The following is a 17,723-nucleotide window of genomic DNA, read 5'->3' as shown; positions in this document are numbered from 1 at the left end:
ATAGGGCAGACAGTCTTTTATCACCCTTTGGGCATAGTTCCAAATTGCCCTCCAGAGTAGTTGGATCAATTCACAACTCCACCAGCAATGAATTAGTGTCCCTATTTTGCCACATCCCCTCCAGCATTCATTACTTTCCATAGCTGTCATGTTAGCCAATCTGCTAGGTGTGAGGTGATACCTCAGAGTTGTTTTGATTTGCATTTCTCTGATTATAAGAGATGTAGAGCACTTTTTCATGTGCTTATTAATAGTTTTGATTTCTTTGGATGAGACCTGCCTGTTCATGTCCCTTGCCCATTTATCAATTGGAGAATGGCTTGATTTTTTGTACAATTGATTTAGCTCTTTGTAAATTTGAGTAGTTAAACCTTTGTCAGAGGTTTTTATGAAGATTGCTTCCCAATTTGTTGCTTTCCTTCTGATTTTAATTACATTGGTTTTGTTTGTACAAAAACTTTTTAATTTGATGTATTCCAAATTATTTATTTTGCATTTTGTGACTCTTTCTAAGTCTTGCTTGGTTTTAAAATCTTTCCCTTCCCAAAGGTCTGACATGTATACTATTCTGTGTTTGCCTAATTTACTTATAGTTTCCTTCTTTATGTTCAAGTCATTCACCCATTTTGAATTTATCTTGGTGTAGGGTGTGAGGTGTTGATCTAAACCTAATCTTTCCCACACTGTCCTCCAATTTTCCCAGCAGTTTTTATGAAATAGTGGATTTTTATCCCAAAAGCTGGGTTCTCTGCATTTGTCATATATTGTCCAGCTGAGGTCATTTACCCCGCGTCTATTGCACCTAAATCACTTTCAAACAAACTGCTATCCAGTCATACCTCCTGCAACTTATATTTGTGAAGTTGCTTTTTGGACAAAAGTATAAGATACTGTGCTGCCCAATTCTTACCACTGACTTACACTAATTAAAAAAAATGCTGTGTCAGAAGGATATCTATAAAGAACATAAATGTCATGCTAGAATGTTCATATGATCAAAAAAAAAGAAAAGTCACAATGGAATGGATCAATAGGCAACATTGCACAATATTATCTTTTAATGGGTAATAAGGAGTACTAGATAATAGACTGAAGCATTTGTCTTTCAATGACTTTAAGATGAAGTGTGACATTTCATGTAGAGGCAAGCCCCAATAATTGTTTACTAAATAAAAGAATGTCACACATATTCTATTTCCCCCCAAAACATACCAGAAAAACAGACTTCAGTAATTTCATCAAACTCTTTCTTAGGCCTATTTGTACAAGATGGCAAAAAAAAATTGAAACTCAAAACTAGAAACTATGGATGAAACATAAATCAAGTGACTCTTGAAGATCCTGAAGTAGACTATAAGCTTTATTAAGGCAGATCCTTTGTCCTATATAATAAACCTTACATCCCACCACCATTTTGCCTAAATCTAGCATAAGCTTTGCACATAGTGGACATTTAATAAATGTTTGTTAAATTGAATTTTCATACCTCATCAGCATTCATTATTTCTATTGCCTGATCATGTCTCTGGTAAAGAGGATGCCTTCTGTCGCATTTACTCTGAAAACGTGGATGCTTTTTAACTGGATCTTCAAGTCCAAATGTTGGTGAAATAGTTTCTAGTAAATGAGTGAGATTTGGTGCAAAAATAAATGGCTTAAAAACAGATCTAGAAGCAAAAAAGAACAGATTCTTTATTAAAGGAGGGTCAATCAAGATGTAGAGTATCTGATGAACTCATTTTCTTCTATTGCTCTCTTTAGATAAGTCTCCATTAATAAAGCTATGTTTAAACTATATAATTTTAAAATATTAAAAGATATTAACATTCTCCATTAAGGGAACAAAGTATTCACTACCAACAATTACATGTGCATAGAGATGAGATACTAAACCTTTATAATATATACTATATTTTGAACCTCTTAAAATTATTTTATTAAAACTATAATGATATTAATTTAACTACATGTTAAGATTCTTTTCCCTACCGACTAATTCCCCACCTCTGACTTCACCTTTCAGGGTGAGGGGTTCCTGTAAAGAAATGAATACACGGAAGGCTGGGATCTGAAGGTAAAATGGAAACCATGCTGCCAGTAGTCTGAAATGCTCCTTTCATGTTAATGCCACTCTCTTTGTCTCGGAGAATTTCCATCATTGTTTCAAAAGTTATATTTCCTATTGAAAATTTTGAAAATCAAATTAGTTATGCAACTATGTTAGCAAGTCCTAAGTCCAATTTGTACAGTTTGACATTAAAGAAGTTTACTTTACAAAGTCATAGAACTAAAATGAGTCTTTTCCCAAGTCCTCCTACCAGAACAGAAGCCTGTCAGAATTAGATCTGTAATTAACTCAAATAAGACAAACCAACACTTTACCCAAGAGAATGCCTTCTTACACGTAAGGTGTTATCTCTGCTCATGATGAATAACATGAAATATCGGTCCTAGTAAAAACACCACCATAATATAACAACATCAAGTTATTAACAAAATGTACATTTTATCATCAAACCAACTACATTAAGCTCATCAGGTTTATCACCAACTAAGAATAATTTCAGATTAGCTATATAAATGACTATTGCTAAAATAGAATTCCCAAAGAAGTAAAAAGCAACAAGGGAGCAATGAAAAAAAAATGCAACCAATCCTATTTCCCACATGGAGCTGAAAGAAAATTATTTAAATAACAATGATTTCAAGATTACCATTTAGTGATTTTCCATATTTGTCTCTCTTTGGCAGCCAAGTGTTATGTTGGAAATTGAGCTATTAGTATTAATATTTGATCCCCTCAGAATTCTTTATTTACTTAAAAGGATTCCGGGCAACTTCACAACTTCATCTTTAGGCTGAAACCTCACTTCCACAAATCTAGAATAACTATTTACTCACTAATTAACTAATTACCCTCAATACAAGTAATAAGAGAATGACACAATTGGATTATTATTATTAAGAAAAAGAAGGGTGGCTCTGTGGATTGAGAGTTGGGCCTAGAGACTGGAGATCCTAGGTTCAAATTTAGCCTCAGACATTTCCTAGCTGTGTAACCCTGGGCAAGTCACTTAACCCCCATTGCCTAGCCCTTACCATTCTTCCAGAAGGTAAGGATTAAAAAAAAAAAGAATGGCTGACATTTATACAGCTCTTTAAAACTTTATAAAATTTTTTTATAGAAAATATCTCTTCTAATCCATATCATAGCCTTGGGAGATAGGCCCTATCATTATTCCATTTTGCAGATGAGGAAACTGAGGCTGAGACAGGGTAGGTGCTTTATCCAGGGTCACATAGTGAATAAGTGTCTCAGACAGGACTTTGAACCCAAAGCTTCTAGTATTATTTCATCACTGAGTTTATGGTAAAGAGAGATGGAATAATACAGTAATAAATCTGGGAGGGTGAGGATGGAAGTGGGGCATGTTATTAAAGATCTGAAAACATATAGGATTTTATATTTGATCCCAAAGATAATAAGGAGTGAATGGAGTTTATGAATTAGAGGGGTGATAGGATAAGATTTGTACTTTAGGAAGATCAATTAGATAGCTAAGACAAGGGTAAACTGGAATGGGGAAGGGATACTATGCAGAGAGATAGGCCAACACATTACTGCAATTGTCTAGGCATAAGATGAGGATCTGCAACAAAGTGGTTCCAGTGTGAGAGGAGAGAAGGGAGAGTATGTTGTTAATAAGCTGATTGGATATGGGGTATGAGAGAATGTGAGGTAGAAGAGATAACACCTAGGCTGCAAGTCTGAATGAAATAGAAGATAGTGGTACCTTCCCAAGTAATGGGGAAATTAATAAAGGCAGATAGTTTAGAGACAAGGGAATGAACTCAATTTTAGATATTTTTAGTTTAGAATGTCTACGGGACATCAGACTCAATAGGTTAGGACTAGATGAATGAAACCATGAGAGATGATGAGATCATTAGATGAAGGGTTTAGAGGGAGAAAGTGGGCCCAGGATAGCCTTGGGAGATTCCTCACAGTTAGTGGTCATAACATGGATGAAGATGCAGTCAAGGAGGTAGAAGAATGATCCGATATGTAGGAGGAAAACCAATAGAAACCACTGTCACAAAATCCTAGAAAGTACAATATCAAGGAGAAGGAGGGAATCAATAGTGTCAAAGCCACAAAGAGGTCAAGAAAAATGAGGATCGCAAAAAGGTCATTAAATTTAGCAATGAAAAAAAATCAATGGAAACTTTAGAGAGAGAAGACCAAGTCAAACAAAAAGGATGGAAGACAGGCTAGGGAGTGAAGGAGAGGAAAGAAAGTGGAGGCATCTATGGTAAACAGTCTTCTCAAGGTTAGTCCCAAAAGGGAAGAGACATAGGCTACTAGTTAGCATGGATAGATAGATGAAGTAAGGGTTCCTTGGGCATGGGGGAATCATAACTGTATCTGTAGGCAGGAGAAAAGCAGCCAGTAGATAGAAAGTGACTGAAAATTACTAAGAGAGTAGGAATGATAGAAAAGGCAACCTTCTGGAGAGGAGGGGATGGAATGGTATCATTTATGTGGATAGAGGAGTTTACCTTGTGTGGAAAGGCCTCACAGGCTGGTGGAAGGTTTCTCCCACTCCCGTCTATGTTGTATCTGTGCTAGCTTTGTCAATTCCAAAATCTTAGCAGTAGACAGCAAGCAACAAGAACAATTCTGACCTTCAGAGCTGACTGGGTCCTTCTCTTCCAGCTGAAGCAAGTAGGGGCACCTCCTCCAGAGACTCTGAACCAAAACCTCCTCATACCCCACCCCAGGAAGGAAGTGCTCCTACTCACAAGACCAATTGCCACTCCCAGTTGCCCCTTCCCCCACCAACTGTCAGTCTTGACAATTTCTTCACTATGGATATTCCCACTGTTGCTTGTTCCAACACAGTGGCAGAAAGTCCAGAACTTGTTCTTGTTTCCTTTCCACACTTGGCACAGAAGGGCCACCTTCTTCAAGGTTGGTTGGCTGGTTTTGAATCTTAAAGCCCCTAATCTGGCTTTCTGTCAATGCGCCTAGCAAAACATTGGTTTTTCTTTCTTTCTTTTTCTATTTCCTCCCTCACTACTCTAATTTCCTCTTAGAAAATTGAATATTGTATATATCTGTAGTTAGAAGTGCATTTAGGACTACAAGATGATTATGTTAAATGATCAATGGGGAGACTAGTCTCCCAATGATCATCAGGGGGGATTGTGAATCTTAACATTTCTCAGACTTGTGAATGTTAAAAATTCTCAGAGCCTACTTCAGAAGATTTGGTTAAGACCATTCCTCATTTTAAACAATGAAGGGACTTAGTCAGGAATGTGAGAACTCTAACATTACTCCACCCATACTTAAGCATACTTTAGGGGAAGATAACATTGTAAACTCCTTAGTGAACAATGAAGGTACTTAACTCATACTTATAGTGAGGCAAAAGCCTTAAGCTAAGTCTATTTTTAGATCTAATACAAAAGGGTGCTAAGTACCTATGAAGGTCAAATTAATCACTAAAAGGTGAGGCAATTTGCAAACTTGCAAGGGGCAAAGAGGTGTGAACTTACTCAGAAGTTTTAGTTTACCCAGAAAAGTTGAGAACCTAAGAAGGTGTGAATTAAGAATGGGTCAGTCCTGTGAAAACGTCTACTGTGATTGGTAGATGTGAGAACTTAGGGGAGGTGACATAGGAGAAAATTCTCTTTAAAAGGAGAATCAGAAGGCCTCTGAAAGGGGATATATTCAACCTTGGAAGCTGAAGTGGAGCTCAAGAGCTGAACTGGTGGGTCTCTCTGAACACTAGAATCTTGCTTGGGACAAATCTTGTGGTGAGTGGATTAAAGACTGACTGATCTCTTTCTTAGGGCTTGGGCCTAGGCTGGCCTAGCCCTTTTCTCGTTGTTTCTTCTTACTCTCTCTCTTTCATTAAAATCTCCATAAAAACCCAGCTGACTTGGGTATATTTCATATTTGGGAATTTTTCCCTGGCGACCACTTTATATTTGATTTAACTCAAGACAATGTCTTGAAACCATATTTCCGTGGTCACAGTTTAAGGCAAACACTCTTTTAAATGTTACAAAACTCAAAGAGGAACAAAATGACATCACTTGTGATATCTTTTGTCTTTCACATAAATTGGCAGAGGCAGAGTTGCACAAAGTCATCAGCCTTACTCTCTCTCTTCCAGTCATCAAAGCCTACTGGCAAGACAAAAGTCAGGATGACCAGTAATGGCTCAGGATGCAATGAAAGACCTTGGCTTCTTTAGTATCTGACCAAGCTCTAAGTGATCCCCAATGCCCACTTCTGCCACTTTCCAGGTTGTTGGAATAAAATGTTCTCATCCACCCCTTCTGCTGAGGTAAGTCTTCATATGCCTGAGGTAGATGCCACCCTACCCCCAACTCATCAAGGGGTTTAAGACCTTTCACTTCCCCTCAACCTTATTTAGCTTGCCTGCTGAGATGTTTTACTGAGCATGCTGGTTCTTGGAGCCACATGTGAGAGCTGGGTGGCAGCTCCTCTAAAGAAGGAAAGCAGCCCTGATAAAAGGGGCTCAGCAAGCCCTCACACCAGAAGTACTAATCTTCCCTAAACACCTTGGACACGTCTTACCTCTCTGTATGAAACAAGGGAAGGAAGTGTCAGTGGGTGATGTGAGCTGAGGAAGAAGGGAGAAGTGGGAGGTTCCACTGAATGGTTTCCATTTTTTCAGTGAAATATGAGGCAAGGTTCTCAGCAGAGAGGGCAAGGGTAAGGAGAACTCTGAGAGGTTTAAGAAGTAAAGAAAGTCTGGAAAAGCTGCTTGGATGAGTGGAATAGTGAATCAATTAGGGACATGTAAAAAGAATGCTTTGCCCTAATGAGGGCCTAGTTAAGATTATCTAATATAAACTTGTAGAGTACCCAGTCAATACGGTTTCATGATTTTCTGCAGCCTCATTCAACAATGTGTATATAGGTAGTAGCCAGTAGGAGTAATCCAAGGCTAGAGATTGGAAGGACATTTGTAAAGAATTTGAAGTTATTATATATAAACCTCTTCTTTTCTAAGTCAAATTATTTTTCTTACATGTGACTAAACATGTATATAGTGAGCCATCAGTAGTTTTAAAATACAGAGAAAATAGCTACTTGTTCTCATCAATGACCCTATGAAAAATGAAGTAAACTTTCTATTCGGTTTTGAAATAAATTGTACACACACAGTAAAAAGAAGATAGGGCAGCTTCTAAAAGCATCTCTTAATATTATTTTTTAAAGAAAAAGTCCAAACAACTACCAATAACATCAAACAAAACCTATGAATCGAGTCGATAACAGGAACACCCAGTGTGATTTTAAAATGGTTGAGATCTAAATTCCTGAAAATAAGGATTTATAACAAAAACAGTGACAGAAACATAACACTGCTATAATATAGGTATTATGAAAATGTCTTCCCTATTCAAAACCTACAATTCCACAAATGAAGGAAGGATTTACATGATCACAAGAGTAAGACAGCTATAAGTAATCCACTAGCAAGCATTGAATAAGTACTAAGACTGTGGTGGTAGGTTCAGTAAAATGAATAAAAAACACAGGGGTGCAATTTCATTGCAATTTAAACTAGTTATTTCAAATGCATGAGTGAATGTATTTGCAATTTGGAGATACATGCAGCACAGTTAATAGCTACCATGAAGGAACAGATGGATGAGAGACAGAGCAGTGTTGGTCTACAGAAATCTAAAGAAAAGTTAAAATGATCACAAGGAAAATGAATACTAGAATGAAAAAAAAAAAAGTCCCTTTCCTCTTTTGAGGATTCACAGAAGTTAAATGGATTGCTCTTAACATATAGGAAAAAAAATTAAGCCCCACTTTTTAATTATAACTACCTATGAATTAAAAAGAAATTTATTTTCCAACTAATTTATAATTAAACAACTTAATTTTAACATGTTACAAAGCATATAGTGAATTCAAAGCCCTTTTCTTTTTTCTTCCAGTTTCCCTAATAACTTGTGATCCTTTATATTTCCTCTTCTTCTACACTTCAACAATGCATTCTTTTGTAAGTGTTTAAATTCCTAAGTCAAAGATCACTGTCATAAATAAGAATGCACAATCCCTTAGCATGTTTCCATATGATTACTCTCTCCAATTTTCCAGAAACTTATAAAAATAAGCAATAAAGAAAAATAACTTTGAACATCTTTTTATATATAATCCATATCTAACAAATTACCAACTAGATGACCTGAGAACTGATTTTCTGCTTAGAGCACTGACATTATTTTAAAATATTTTCATTAACAAAAAATGTACAAATTTCATTCCATCAAAACTGAAAACTAAATAGTCAATCTACATTTTTTTACTGTGGAAAAATCTAAGCCATTGTTCTACCACCAGAGAGATCACTAACTTAATAAAGCTAAATATAAAGATGATTTCAGCCTATGCCCACATATTTGTAATGGTCACAGAAAAAGACTAATCACTTCCTCAATACAAAGTCCTATTTTTTTCCTTCTTATCTGTTTTTTTCCTTCTTATTTGTTACTTCTTTTTTTCCCCCTTCTTATCTGTTACTTAATGTTACCAAAGCAGCATCTCTAGCTTCTTCCTTGAGATAAGATATAATCATTTTTTTCAAAGACATCATCAATATTTTAATAACAGATCCAGTGATAGAAATAAAACATTAATCCTCAGGTTCCAGACATGTAAAAGAAAATTCATTTTAAAAGATTCTCTGAAAGTCCTATTCTTGAAATGGAAAAAAAAATTAAAGAATTTTGTTTAAGCAGCATATTTGTAAAATAATTTCTATAAAATAAATTGTCCAAAGAATGTTTCCTACTGATACTTAGATGAAAAGCATTTCTTAAACAAGTAGCTATTTTCTCTGTATTTTAAATCTACTGATGGCTCACTATATACATGTTTAGTCACATGTAAGAAAAATAATTTGGCTTAGAAAAGAAGAGGTTTATATATAATAACTTTAAATTCTTTACAAATGTCCTGCCAATCTCTAGCCTTGGATTACTCCTACCGTCTACTACCTCTTTTCAAAACCTTAGAAAATATGAAAGTACTATAGAACATTAAAATATTCCATCAGAAGAGTTTTTTATTTCACTCTAAACTCTAATTAACACACAAGATGACTTTGTCTAAAAAGCACTAGTGAAGAAGCTAATAGCCCCTGACTATCTCACCTAAGAAAAGCTGCATTCTGATTGACTTTCAGAATCAATTTGTGCTTCAGCCAGTGAAGCAATATGTTGGTCACAAAAAGTATGGTCTTAATTATCTAAATAAAATAGACTCTTTTGGTGAAACTGACCCTTTTTTTAAGCAAACACCTGCCATTCAGCAATTTTCAAAAAGATAATTTTTCTGGCATAAATTTAGAGTTCTTTAAATTGCATGTTTCCTAGCTTGCTCACCAACTAAATGTAAGGGTTAAATTAGAAGTTTTGACAAAATAAATGAGCAACTTTTAATAATTTAAGTTTTAATGAGAATATAGTAGAGTTGTAAATTAATATCCCTTTAAGCCAGAGGGAAAAAACTTCTAGCAGTTTTTTAACAATTAACAATTTCATTTTAGATAGTAAAAGAATATAGTAAAATGAATATAGTAAAGGAGAGAAATATAGGAAAGAGGTAGGGAAAGAAAATTTCCTAATGTCTATACTAGTTATCCTATAACTCCCTATATCTACCTATAATTGCCTATAACTACTGCTAATAACCACTCCACAAAGTTCCAACCCAATCCAGCCCAATCAAAACCAATCCAATCAGTGTTTAATCCAACCCCAATTAGTTCTGTCAATGAACACCAGCCACCTCCCAAACCAGAAAATGTCAAAAAGTCCTCTAAAGCCCTCTCAGTAAGCTCAGACCCGCCTTTATATTCCAGCAACTAAAAACCAACCACCAACTCACACCAACCAACACCACCAGCAACCAACCCCTAATGACCAACTCACACCCAGCAGCCAGCTTCCTGCAACTGCCAGCCCTGTTAGCAATTGCCAGCCCCCAACTGCCAGCCATAACTATCAGCAACTGACAGCCTGACCAACTAACACTCACCCCCTTTTATAACCTTTTCCTACCTCACTTCCTGACTCTGGTTCCTCCTTCTTGTCTTTATGGTTTCTCCTTCCTATATCTATGGTTTCTACTTCCTGTCACTGTGGGCTGTGACTGAATTTTTTTTTACAGAGTAAAGGAAATTCAGAATGTTGGAAGCATTGATTACATTGGAAGCAGTGATTAGTCTACAGTATTATAATAAAGCTTTACAAAGACATATAAAATTTCATTGAGATATGTAAAATAATAAGCAATGAATTAATTATGGAGATAAGTTGATTTGATATTTTGCTTGCTGTGCTTACAAAGTATCTTCAGTTTATATAAGTGAAGTGAAGCTCATAAGTGAACTTCTCTTCAGGGCCAGGTGCAAGGACACTAAGGAGACTTGCTATACAAAAATAAACCATTTATTGAAAAATAAGGATATAAAAGGATTTCTAACTCTAAGGGATTCTAACTCCACCCAAAATAAAACTCCCTGGTTCCGCAAGGAACCGCTTCTCCTGTTTCCACAGGCTACACTGATCCTTCCTGATCTGACTAACCCAAATTTTCCCTATTTTACAATAAACTAACACTATTATCCTTATACAAAGTTTTAAATTCTTAACTTTGTCTCCAAGTTATAAAAAATTAACAAAGGCCAGCTGAATGAGCCTCAGCAAGAACCAAGTTAGGACTCTGAGTCTTAACAAACTCAGAGTCCAAACCAAAGACCAGGTCTTTCTTTGGTCTTCTCAGAGATAAAACAATTTATGAAACAGCAAGACAGTCACTAATGTTTCCCCAAGTTGGAAAAGGAAGTCACTTAGCTCCTTCAGGTTTTTCCTTCCTTTCCTTCTACCTCAGATATGTCACCTGCTCCCAGCACTCAGAGAGAGCCATTCCCAGAGACTAACTGCCACAGAAAAACCATTATACCTCCACCATAGTCAACATTTGAAACCAACACTGTCTTCTCAGATCTGTTTCAAACTCCAATTCTTTCTCAAGCCAGATTCTTCACTTATCTCTAAACTAATATAACAAGACTTAATTTCTAATATCATCCTTATAAATAGCACTATTTTTAAAAAATTTAATTAATTTAGAATATTTTTCTATGATTACAAGATTCCTGTTTTTTCCCTCACCTTCCCCCACCCCCTTCCCATAGCTGACATGCAATTCCATTGGGTTTTACATGTGATTGATCAAGACCTATTTCCATATTATTGATATTTGCACTAGGGTGATCATTTAGAGTCTATATCCCCAACAACCCATGTGATCAAGCAGTTGATTTTCTTTTGTCTTTCTATTCCCACAGTTCTTATTCTGAATGTGGATAGCGTTCTTTCTCATAGGTCCCTAAGAATTGTCCTGGATCACTGCATTGCTGCTAGTAGAGAAGTCCATTACATTCGATTATACAACAGTATATTAGTCTCTGTGTACAGTGTTCTCCCGGTTCTGCTCCTTTCACTCTGCATCAATTCCTGGAGGTCGTTCCAGTTCACATGGAAATCCTTCAGTTCATTATTCCTCTGAACACAAAGTATTCCATCGCCAAGATACACCACAATTTGTTCAGCCATTCCTCAATCGAAGGGCATTCCCTCATTTTCCAATTTTTTGCCACCACAAAGAGCATGCCAATAAATATTTTTGTATAGGTTTTTTTCCTTATTATCTCTTTGGGGTATAAACTCAGTAGTGCTATGGCTGAATCAAAGGGCAAGCAGTCTTTTAGCATCCTTTGGGTATAGTTCCAAATTGCCAACCAAAATGGTTAGATCAATTCACAACTCCATCAGCAATGTATTAATGTCCCAATTTTGCCACATCCCCTCCAACATTTATTACTTTCCCAGATAGCACTATTTAAATATAAAGATTACCTTTGTGTTTGTTCAGAAGCTTGTTACCCTCGCAGTATCTTTCTGATAAAGTAATAATCCCAGAACTATTAGGATAGGCGTATACAGCAGCAAAATTGAATTCTTTTTCACCATCCCACCAACCTTTGCTCTTAGCATATTCTCTCATTTTTGGATGTTCTCGGTCAATCTTGGTTGTTATACAGAGTTGATTAGAAATATTACGAACTCCCTCTGTTATCAAAGAGAAAGAAAAAAATTATATTTAGCCAGATTGATCAAGAAGCATTTATTAAGCAGCTATTATATGTACTTTGCTAGGCACAGGTCTATACAAGGATATAAAAGAAATAGTTCCCACCTTCCAGGAGCTTGTTCTTCCAGGAGAGAACAGCATGTACAAATCTATCAAATATATACAAAGTAAATACAAGAGAATCTTCAGTGGAGGCATCACCAACAAGAGGCAAAAGGAAAGGCCTCTTGGTAGAAGGGGGCTCAAACAGAGCTTTGAGGAATGTTGTGGAGTAACAGGTGCATTCCCAACAGGTGGAAATGGCCTATGCAAAGACATGGAGAAGGAGGATGGATGCTCATGGAAGGAGCAGTAGGCAGGCCAGTTTTACTGGGCCAAAGAGTGAGTAAAGAATCAGAATCAGCTTGTAAAGAACTTTCAAGGCCAAACAGAGCACTTTATATTTGATCCTAGAGATAAAAGAGCTTTAGAGCAATGAAGTGGTTCAGTCAAACTTGTGCTTCATAAATCTTGCACTGACAGCGATACAAAGGATGGAATGGAGAGAGATATTTCAGATAAGATGATCAATTAGGAGACTTTTACAAGAGGTGATAAAAGCCTGAATAAATGTGTGTTAAACTGAATTTAATTTTGTGAATTGTTTCTTAGTTATTATTTACATTTACTCAGAGAAAAGTAAAGCCTGAAAAATATGTCCAAGCAGATCATTTAAAAGACAAAATATTTTACTGAAATGTTATTGGAAAGGAGAATGAAAATGTGACTTAAATAAAAATGATAATGGCTATCATTTATATAGTACTTTAAGGTTTGCAAAATGCTTTATAGACATTATCACATTTGATTCTCACAACAATACTGCAAAGTAGGTGCTATTATTATCTCCATTTTCCAGATGAAGAAATTGAGATCCGAAAAGGTTAAGTGATTTGCCCAGTCATATAGCTAATAAGCACATGAGATATGATTTGAACCCAAGTCTTCTTGACTTCCAGGCCTATGTTCTATCTACTGTGTCACCCAGCTGCCTGACTTCCTGTGTGACCTGGGCAGGTCACTAAACCTCTCTGTCTATTTTCTTAATTTATAAAAGGAGGGGTCTGATGTGAAGACCTCTAAGAACCTAGAACCTTAGGACCTAATGTCTCTATCACTCATTATAGAATAGTCATAGTTAGCACTGTGCTATTTTGTATTCTTTTTTTTTTTAATCCATACCTACCATCTTAGAATCAATACTGAATATCAGTTCCAAGGCAGAAGAGCAGTAAGACCTAGGCAATGGGGGTTAAGTGACTTGCCCAGGGTCACATGGCTAAGAAGTGCCTGATGCCAGATTTTAAACCAAGACCTCCCTTCTCTAGGCCTGCCTCTCAATCCATGGAGCCACCCAGCTGCCCCCTGCTGTTTTTGTATTATTATTTAACTTTGTCCTGTGTGTCTACCTTGTCTTCAGAATGAACCTGAAAATTCCTTGAGAGAGGTAACTGTGTCTTGGAGTTCTTTTCCATTATCCATAGAGCCTGCTGAACATACAACAGACATGTACTTAATTCAATATCCTTCTATATGGCTAAAAGAAATAAAATCAATGCACAGCATTCTCAAACAATTAAATTAATTTTTCTTAATAATGATTAGGTTTTATATTTTAATGTGCATATAATAAAATCCCTTAATCTAATCTGAATACCAAGGACAGTAAAATGCTCAAACACTCTTCAAGCTCATACCTCTGTGTTTTAGCCCTAAGTCACAATGGGAAAGAACAATAAAAGATAATAAATAAATAGGGACAAAGGGCTATTTACTAAATTAGCAAAGATATTTTACAGTGGCCAAGTAAGGAAAAACAACCAGAGGGAGTTTATTTCTCCCCCTTCTCCAAATCATCTTCATATAAGATCAGGTTTATATTTTAGACAAAGCCTTTCTTCAGCTCTGAAGAATAATCCCAATAAAGTGTTAGAAACTAGTAGTATTTAATGTATCATATGAATACAATAACATGTTGTCCATACCTTCTACTTTTTCTGCAGCCCAATATTGTCCTGCAGTCTCAAGAATCCAGGCTTCATGCCTATCAGCTATCAGAAAACTATTGTGATAGCTAAATACCATATTCTCTGAACAATTTCCACCTTGTCCATATTTTTCTAGTAAATCAACAATAATGTTGAGTGCTTTCTCAGCTGTGTCAGCTCTTTCAAGTCCAAGCCTAAAATAAAATATAAGTTCTCATAAGATATTTGCATTTTAAAAATTGCTATTTGTAAGATATCACATTAATTTCAACATAAAATTCATTGAAAATAACAACTAAGATGGCAAGTATTCTTAAAATTTATCTCTATGATATTTGGAATTTCTGGCATTTCATCTTTCTGTTCTGTGTTATTTTGGCAAAAAAAACCTCTCTGAGAGTGATATAATAAATATCAGACATTTTAAAATATACTGGCATTATAATTTTAAAAGTAAATCTAAGTTCTACAAAGTTTGCTTTTTCCCCTCCTACAAAATCCACAAGTATATCTAATAACCTGACAAGATCCATGCCAAGTAATGCCTCTTCCTCACATACTTCTTCTCTTCCCCATACAGCTTCATTTCCAATGCAAACTCCATGTTCATTGGCTCCCATTTCTGCACCCCATAACCAAGATGGCCGACTTAGTACAACAGCATATGTTTCTGCCACTTGTTCAATTTCAATATATGTGCACTATAAAGAAATGCATAGTTTAAAAAAAACCTATTAATGATTCAGTGAAAGATAGAATTCAATAGCTTTAGAATCAAAATGATTACCAAAAAAGTATAACAAAAAGCATTAAACAGAGATCAACAATAAATATTATAAAATATGATCAAAACTGCCCCTACAATAATTAACCAACATAACAAATAAAAACAATCTAAAGTATAGTCTTTTTTTAAAATGAATCTATTTAAAAAAAAGTTTACAACTTATACACGAGGAAAAAAAAATGCAAAATCAACCTTTAAACAAGCCCTAAACCTGTGGCATGAAATTGTTATGGTTCCAATAATTATTCATAATATCACATCAAATATGAGCACATACAGTCCCTAATTTGCCTTGTGAGGCATTAGAAAAGACACAAAAAAAAGAAAGCTATGAAAGGCAAGACTAGAATAAATTTACACAGAGGAAAACTAAATGAAAATGTTACGACTATGAGAGTGTTGAAAGATAATCTCAAAATAACTGAAAGAGGAGGATACCAAAAATTTGGGATGGGGGAAGATTAGAAATTTTACTACTGGAAAAAAGGGCAATCAAGATAACACATTAGAAAAAAACAAGAAAACATCAATAACTTCCAATTCATAGGCCTATATTCCCACTGTTATAAATTTTCTAAGAATAACCTATATACTTATCAAGGGCATACTTAATCAAGGAATTAGAAAAAAAACATCAGAAAGGCAAAATTAGAATGAAGGCTTTCAAAAATATCTTCTACCGCAGACCACATTTTATAGTCACTTCACTGACTTAAACATTTGGAAAATTATTTTTTGCTGCCTACAAAAGAACAAGTGATTAAGTTCAGCAAAATGGCATCTACTTTAATAGTGTCTCCCAAGAGCATATAAAATCATATAAGATTTCTCAAAAGTTTCATCAAAGATAGCTTTAACTGATGACCCACAGATTATTATAGATATTAAGTAAGGCATAAAACTGGTTAGTCATGGAGAATGTTCAGGGAAGAGTTGAAATGAAAGGGATTCTTTATTGATGATGAAGTCTTCCAAATTTGTCTGTTTGTATATGATATTATGCTCTTTGCATCAAACCTTGTAACAGCATTGTGCCTCCTAAATGAAATCCATAATTAAGATTTTAGCCTATCCACATTGCTAAGTGGAAAAAAAAAACATGCCTGCTGTCCAGACCATGAAAGACAGCTGTACAGATATATAGAGTTGTTTCATCAGCATACAGAAATTCAGCAGACAATGAACTGGGCCCAGAATTAAAAGGGAGATGAAAAGCTAGATTATATTTGAAAAAGTGTATGGCATTTTAAATGGCTCAAATTTCTCCCTGAAACAAAGGTCCATCTTTTTAATACCCATATTCTTCTACTGATGTCATATGGCTACAATCATACAATATTGGCTAACTAAGATCAAGCTGTGGGCCACTTAGAGGACAATGGAAAGGCATATGGTGAGCATAAAGAGGTTTCATCACATCATATTACCAAATAAAGATACACAAGTAGAATGAAATAGATTATCAGAGAGATAATCAGAAAAGAATGAATCACTCAGCAAGTGAGAAGGATAATCAATTGTCAGTGAGAAATCTCCTACCCCCTTTTATGATGGTTAGAGTTTAATGTTAGCATAAGTGAATCATATCATTGTAGGGAGGCCATTCTAACAGTAATGCGAAAATTCTCCAAAGATATGGAAGCATGGACCAAATTTGAAAGCCTTAAACAATCCCATGATGAGACACCCTTTGTGCAAAAACTGAAAAGTGCAAACCTAGGTATGATTGACAGTTGCATGTGACCCGGTCACATGGGAACCTGAGGGGAGGATCTGGGAAGACTCCATCTTGCCCCAACATACTTTTCTTCTGTTCTCCTGAGGAAGTCAAGAGGAAGGCCTGAAAAGGATTTTCCCTGTGTTGAACTGAGGAAGGGTTCCTGTATCTAGCTGCTGGCAGCATTCACTTTCACTTGGACATCAGCACTTGCTTGGACATCTAACAACAGATCCTGGCTCTGTTTTTTTGGACCCCTGCTGAGTAAGATTTGGGAACTTGGTTAAGTTTTAGTTTAGTAACTTAGTTAGCATAGTTAGTTATTTAAATAAGAATAAGCATAAGTAAATCCCTAAGACCTTACTCCTTTCCCTTCCAAAACAATAAAGTAGATTTTTATATGTTTTCCCTCTTGTGTTTCCCTTATCCAAAATCCTATCATAACACCTTACAATTCATGAGAAACTCATTGAGCTAGGGGGTCTGTACCTAGACCTTGATCTTTCTAAAGAAAAATTTATTAGGCAAATAATGAGACACTTTATCAACAACTCTTGTAGGGTGGTCCAGGATTATTTTAAAATGCATTGCCCACAGTGGCCTCAGATGGATCTTAAAGAATTGCAGAGAACTGCTGTTTATGTCTCTAAAGGCCATAAAGAAAAATGGGAAGAGACTAATAATTTCATGGAAATCATACAAAAAATAACTCGACTCTTTAAGTGATAGTATTGGTAAACTGTAAAAATGGAGATTTGAATCCTGGACTTCAATTCCCAGAAATCCTTGGAACTTCCCAGAATTCCCCAGAATCTCACTTGGGCCGAGAGCAGAAGGGGTATTTAAACTGACTATACCGCCTACTCTCTCTCCCTGCTTTCACTTCCAAGCACATGCGTTTCTCAAGAGTGTGTAAAGAGTAGAGTAAAGTAAGTAAAGAGTAGAGTAAGTGAAATTGAATGGGCTTTCAGCCCT

The 17,723-nt window shown here is 35.7% G+C and overlaps 1 protein-coding gene across 5 annotated transcripts in view; it reads right to left on the bottom strand.

Annotated features, from left to right (window-relative positions):
* Positions 1–17,723, bottom strand: part of SCRN3 (secernin 3) — a 42,902-nt gene that overhangs the window by 6,942 nt on the left and 18,237 nt on the right. For 4 of the 5 annotated variants that reach the window (XM_007494397.2, XM_056794018.1, XM_056794019.1 and 1 more), the window contains 5 exons: positions 14,764–14,945; positions 14,242–14,438; positions 11,983–12,195; positions 2,017–2,179; positions 1,487–1,667 (listed from right to left, as the gene is read on the bottom strand). In XM_007494397.2, coding sequence (XP_007494459.1) covers positions 1,487–1,667; positions 2,017–2,179; positions 11,983–12,195; positions 14,242–14,438; positions 14,764–14,945 — 936 coding nt within the window. Of the gene's footprint in view, positions 1–1,486; positions 1,668–2,016; positions 2,180–11,982; positions 12,196–14,241; positions 14,439–14,763; positions 14,946–16,747; positions 17,006–17,723 lie in introns of all 5 variants that reach the window. The other variant, XM_016433711.2, reaches the window with a different exon arrangement.

Source organism: Monodelphis domestica, chromosome 4, assembly GCF_027887165.1.
Source record: "Monodelphis domestica isolate mMonDom1 chromosome 4, mMonDom1.pri, whole genome shotgun sequence".
NCBI lineage: Eukaryota > Metazoa > Chordata > Mammalia > Didelphimorphia > Didelphidae > Monodelphis > Monodelphis domestica.
Note: the sequence above shows the minus strand (reverse complement) of the source record. Positions and strands in the feature narration are given on the sequence as shown.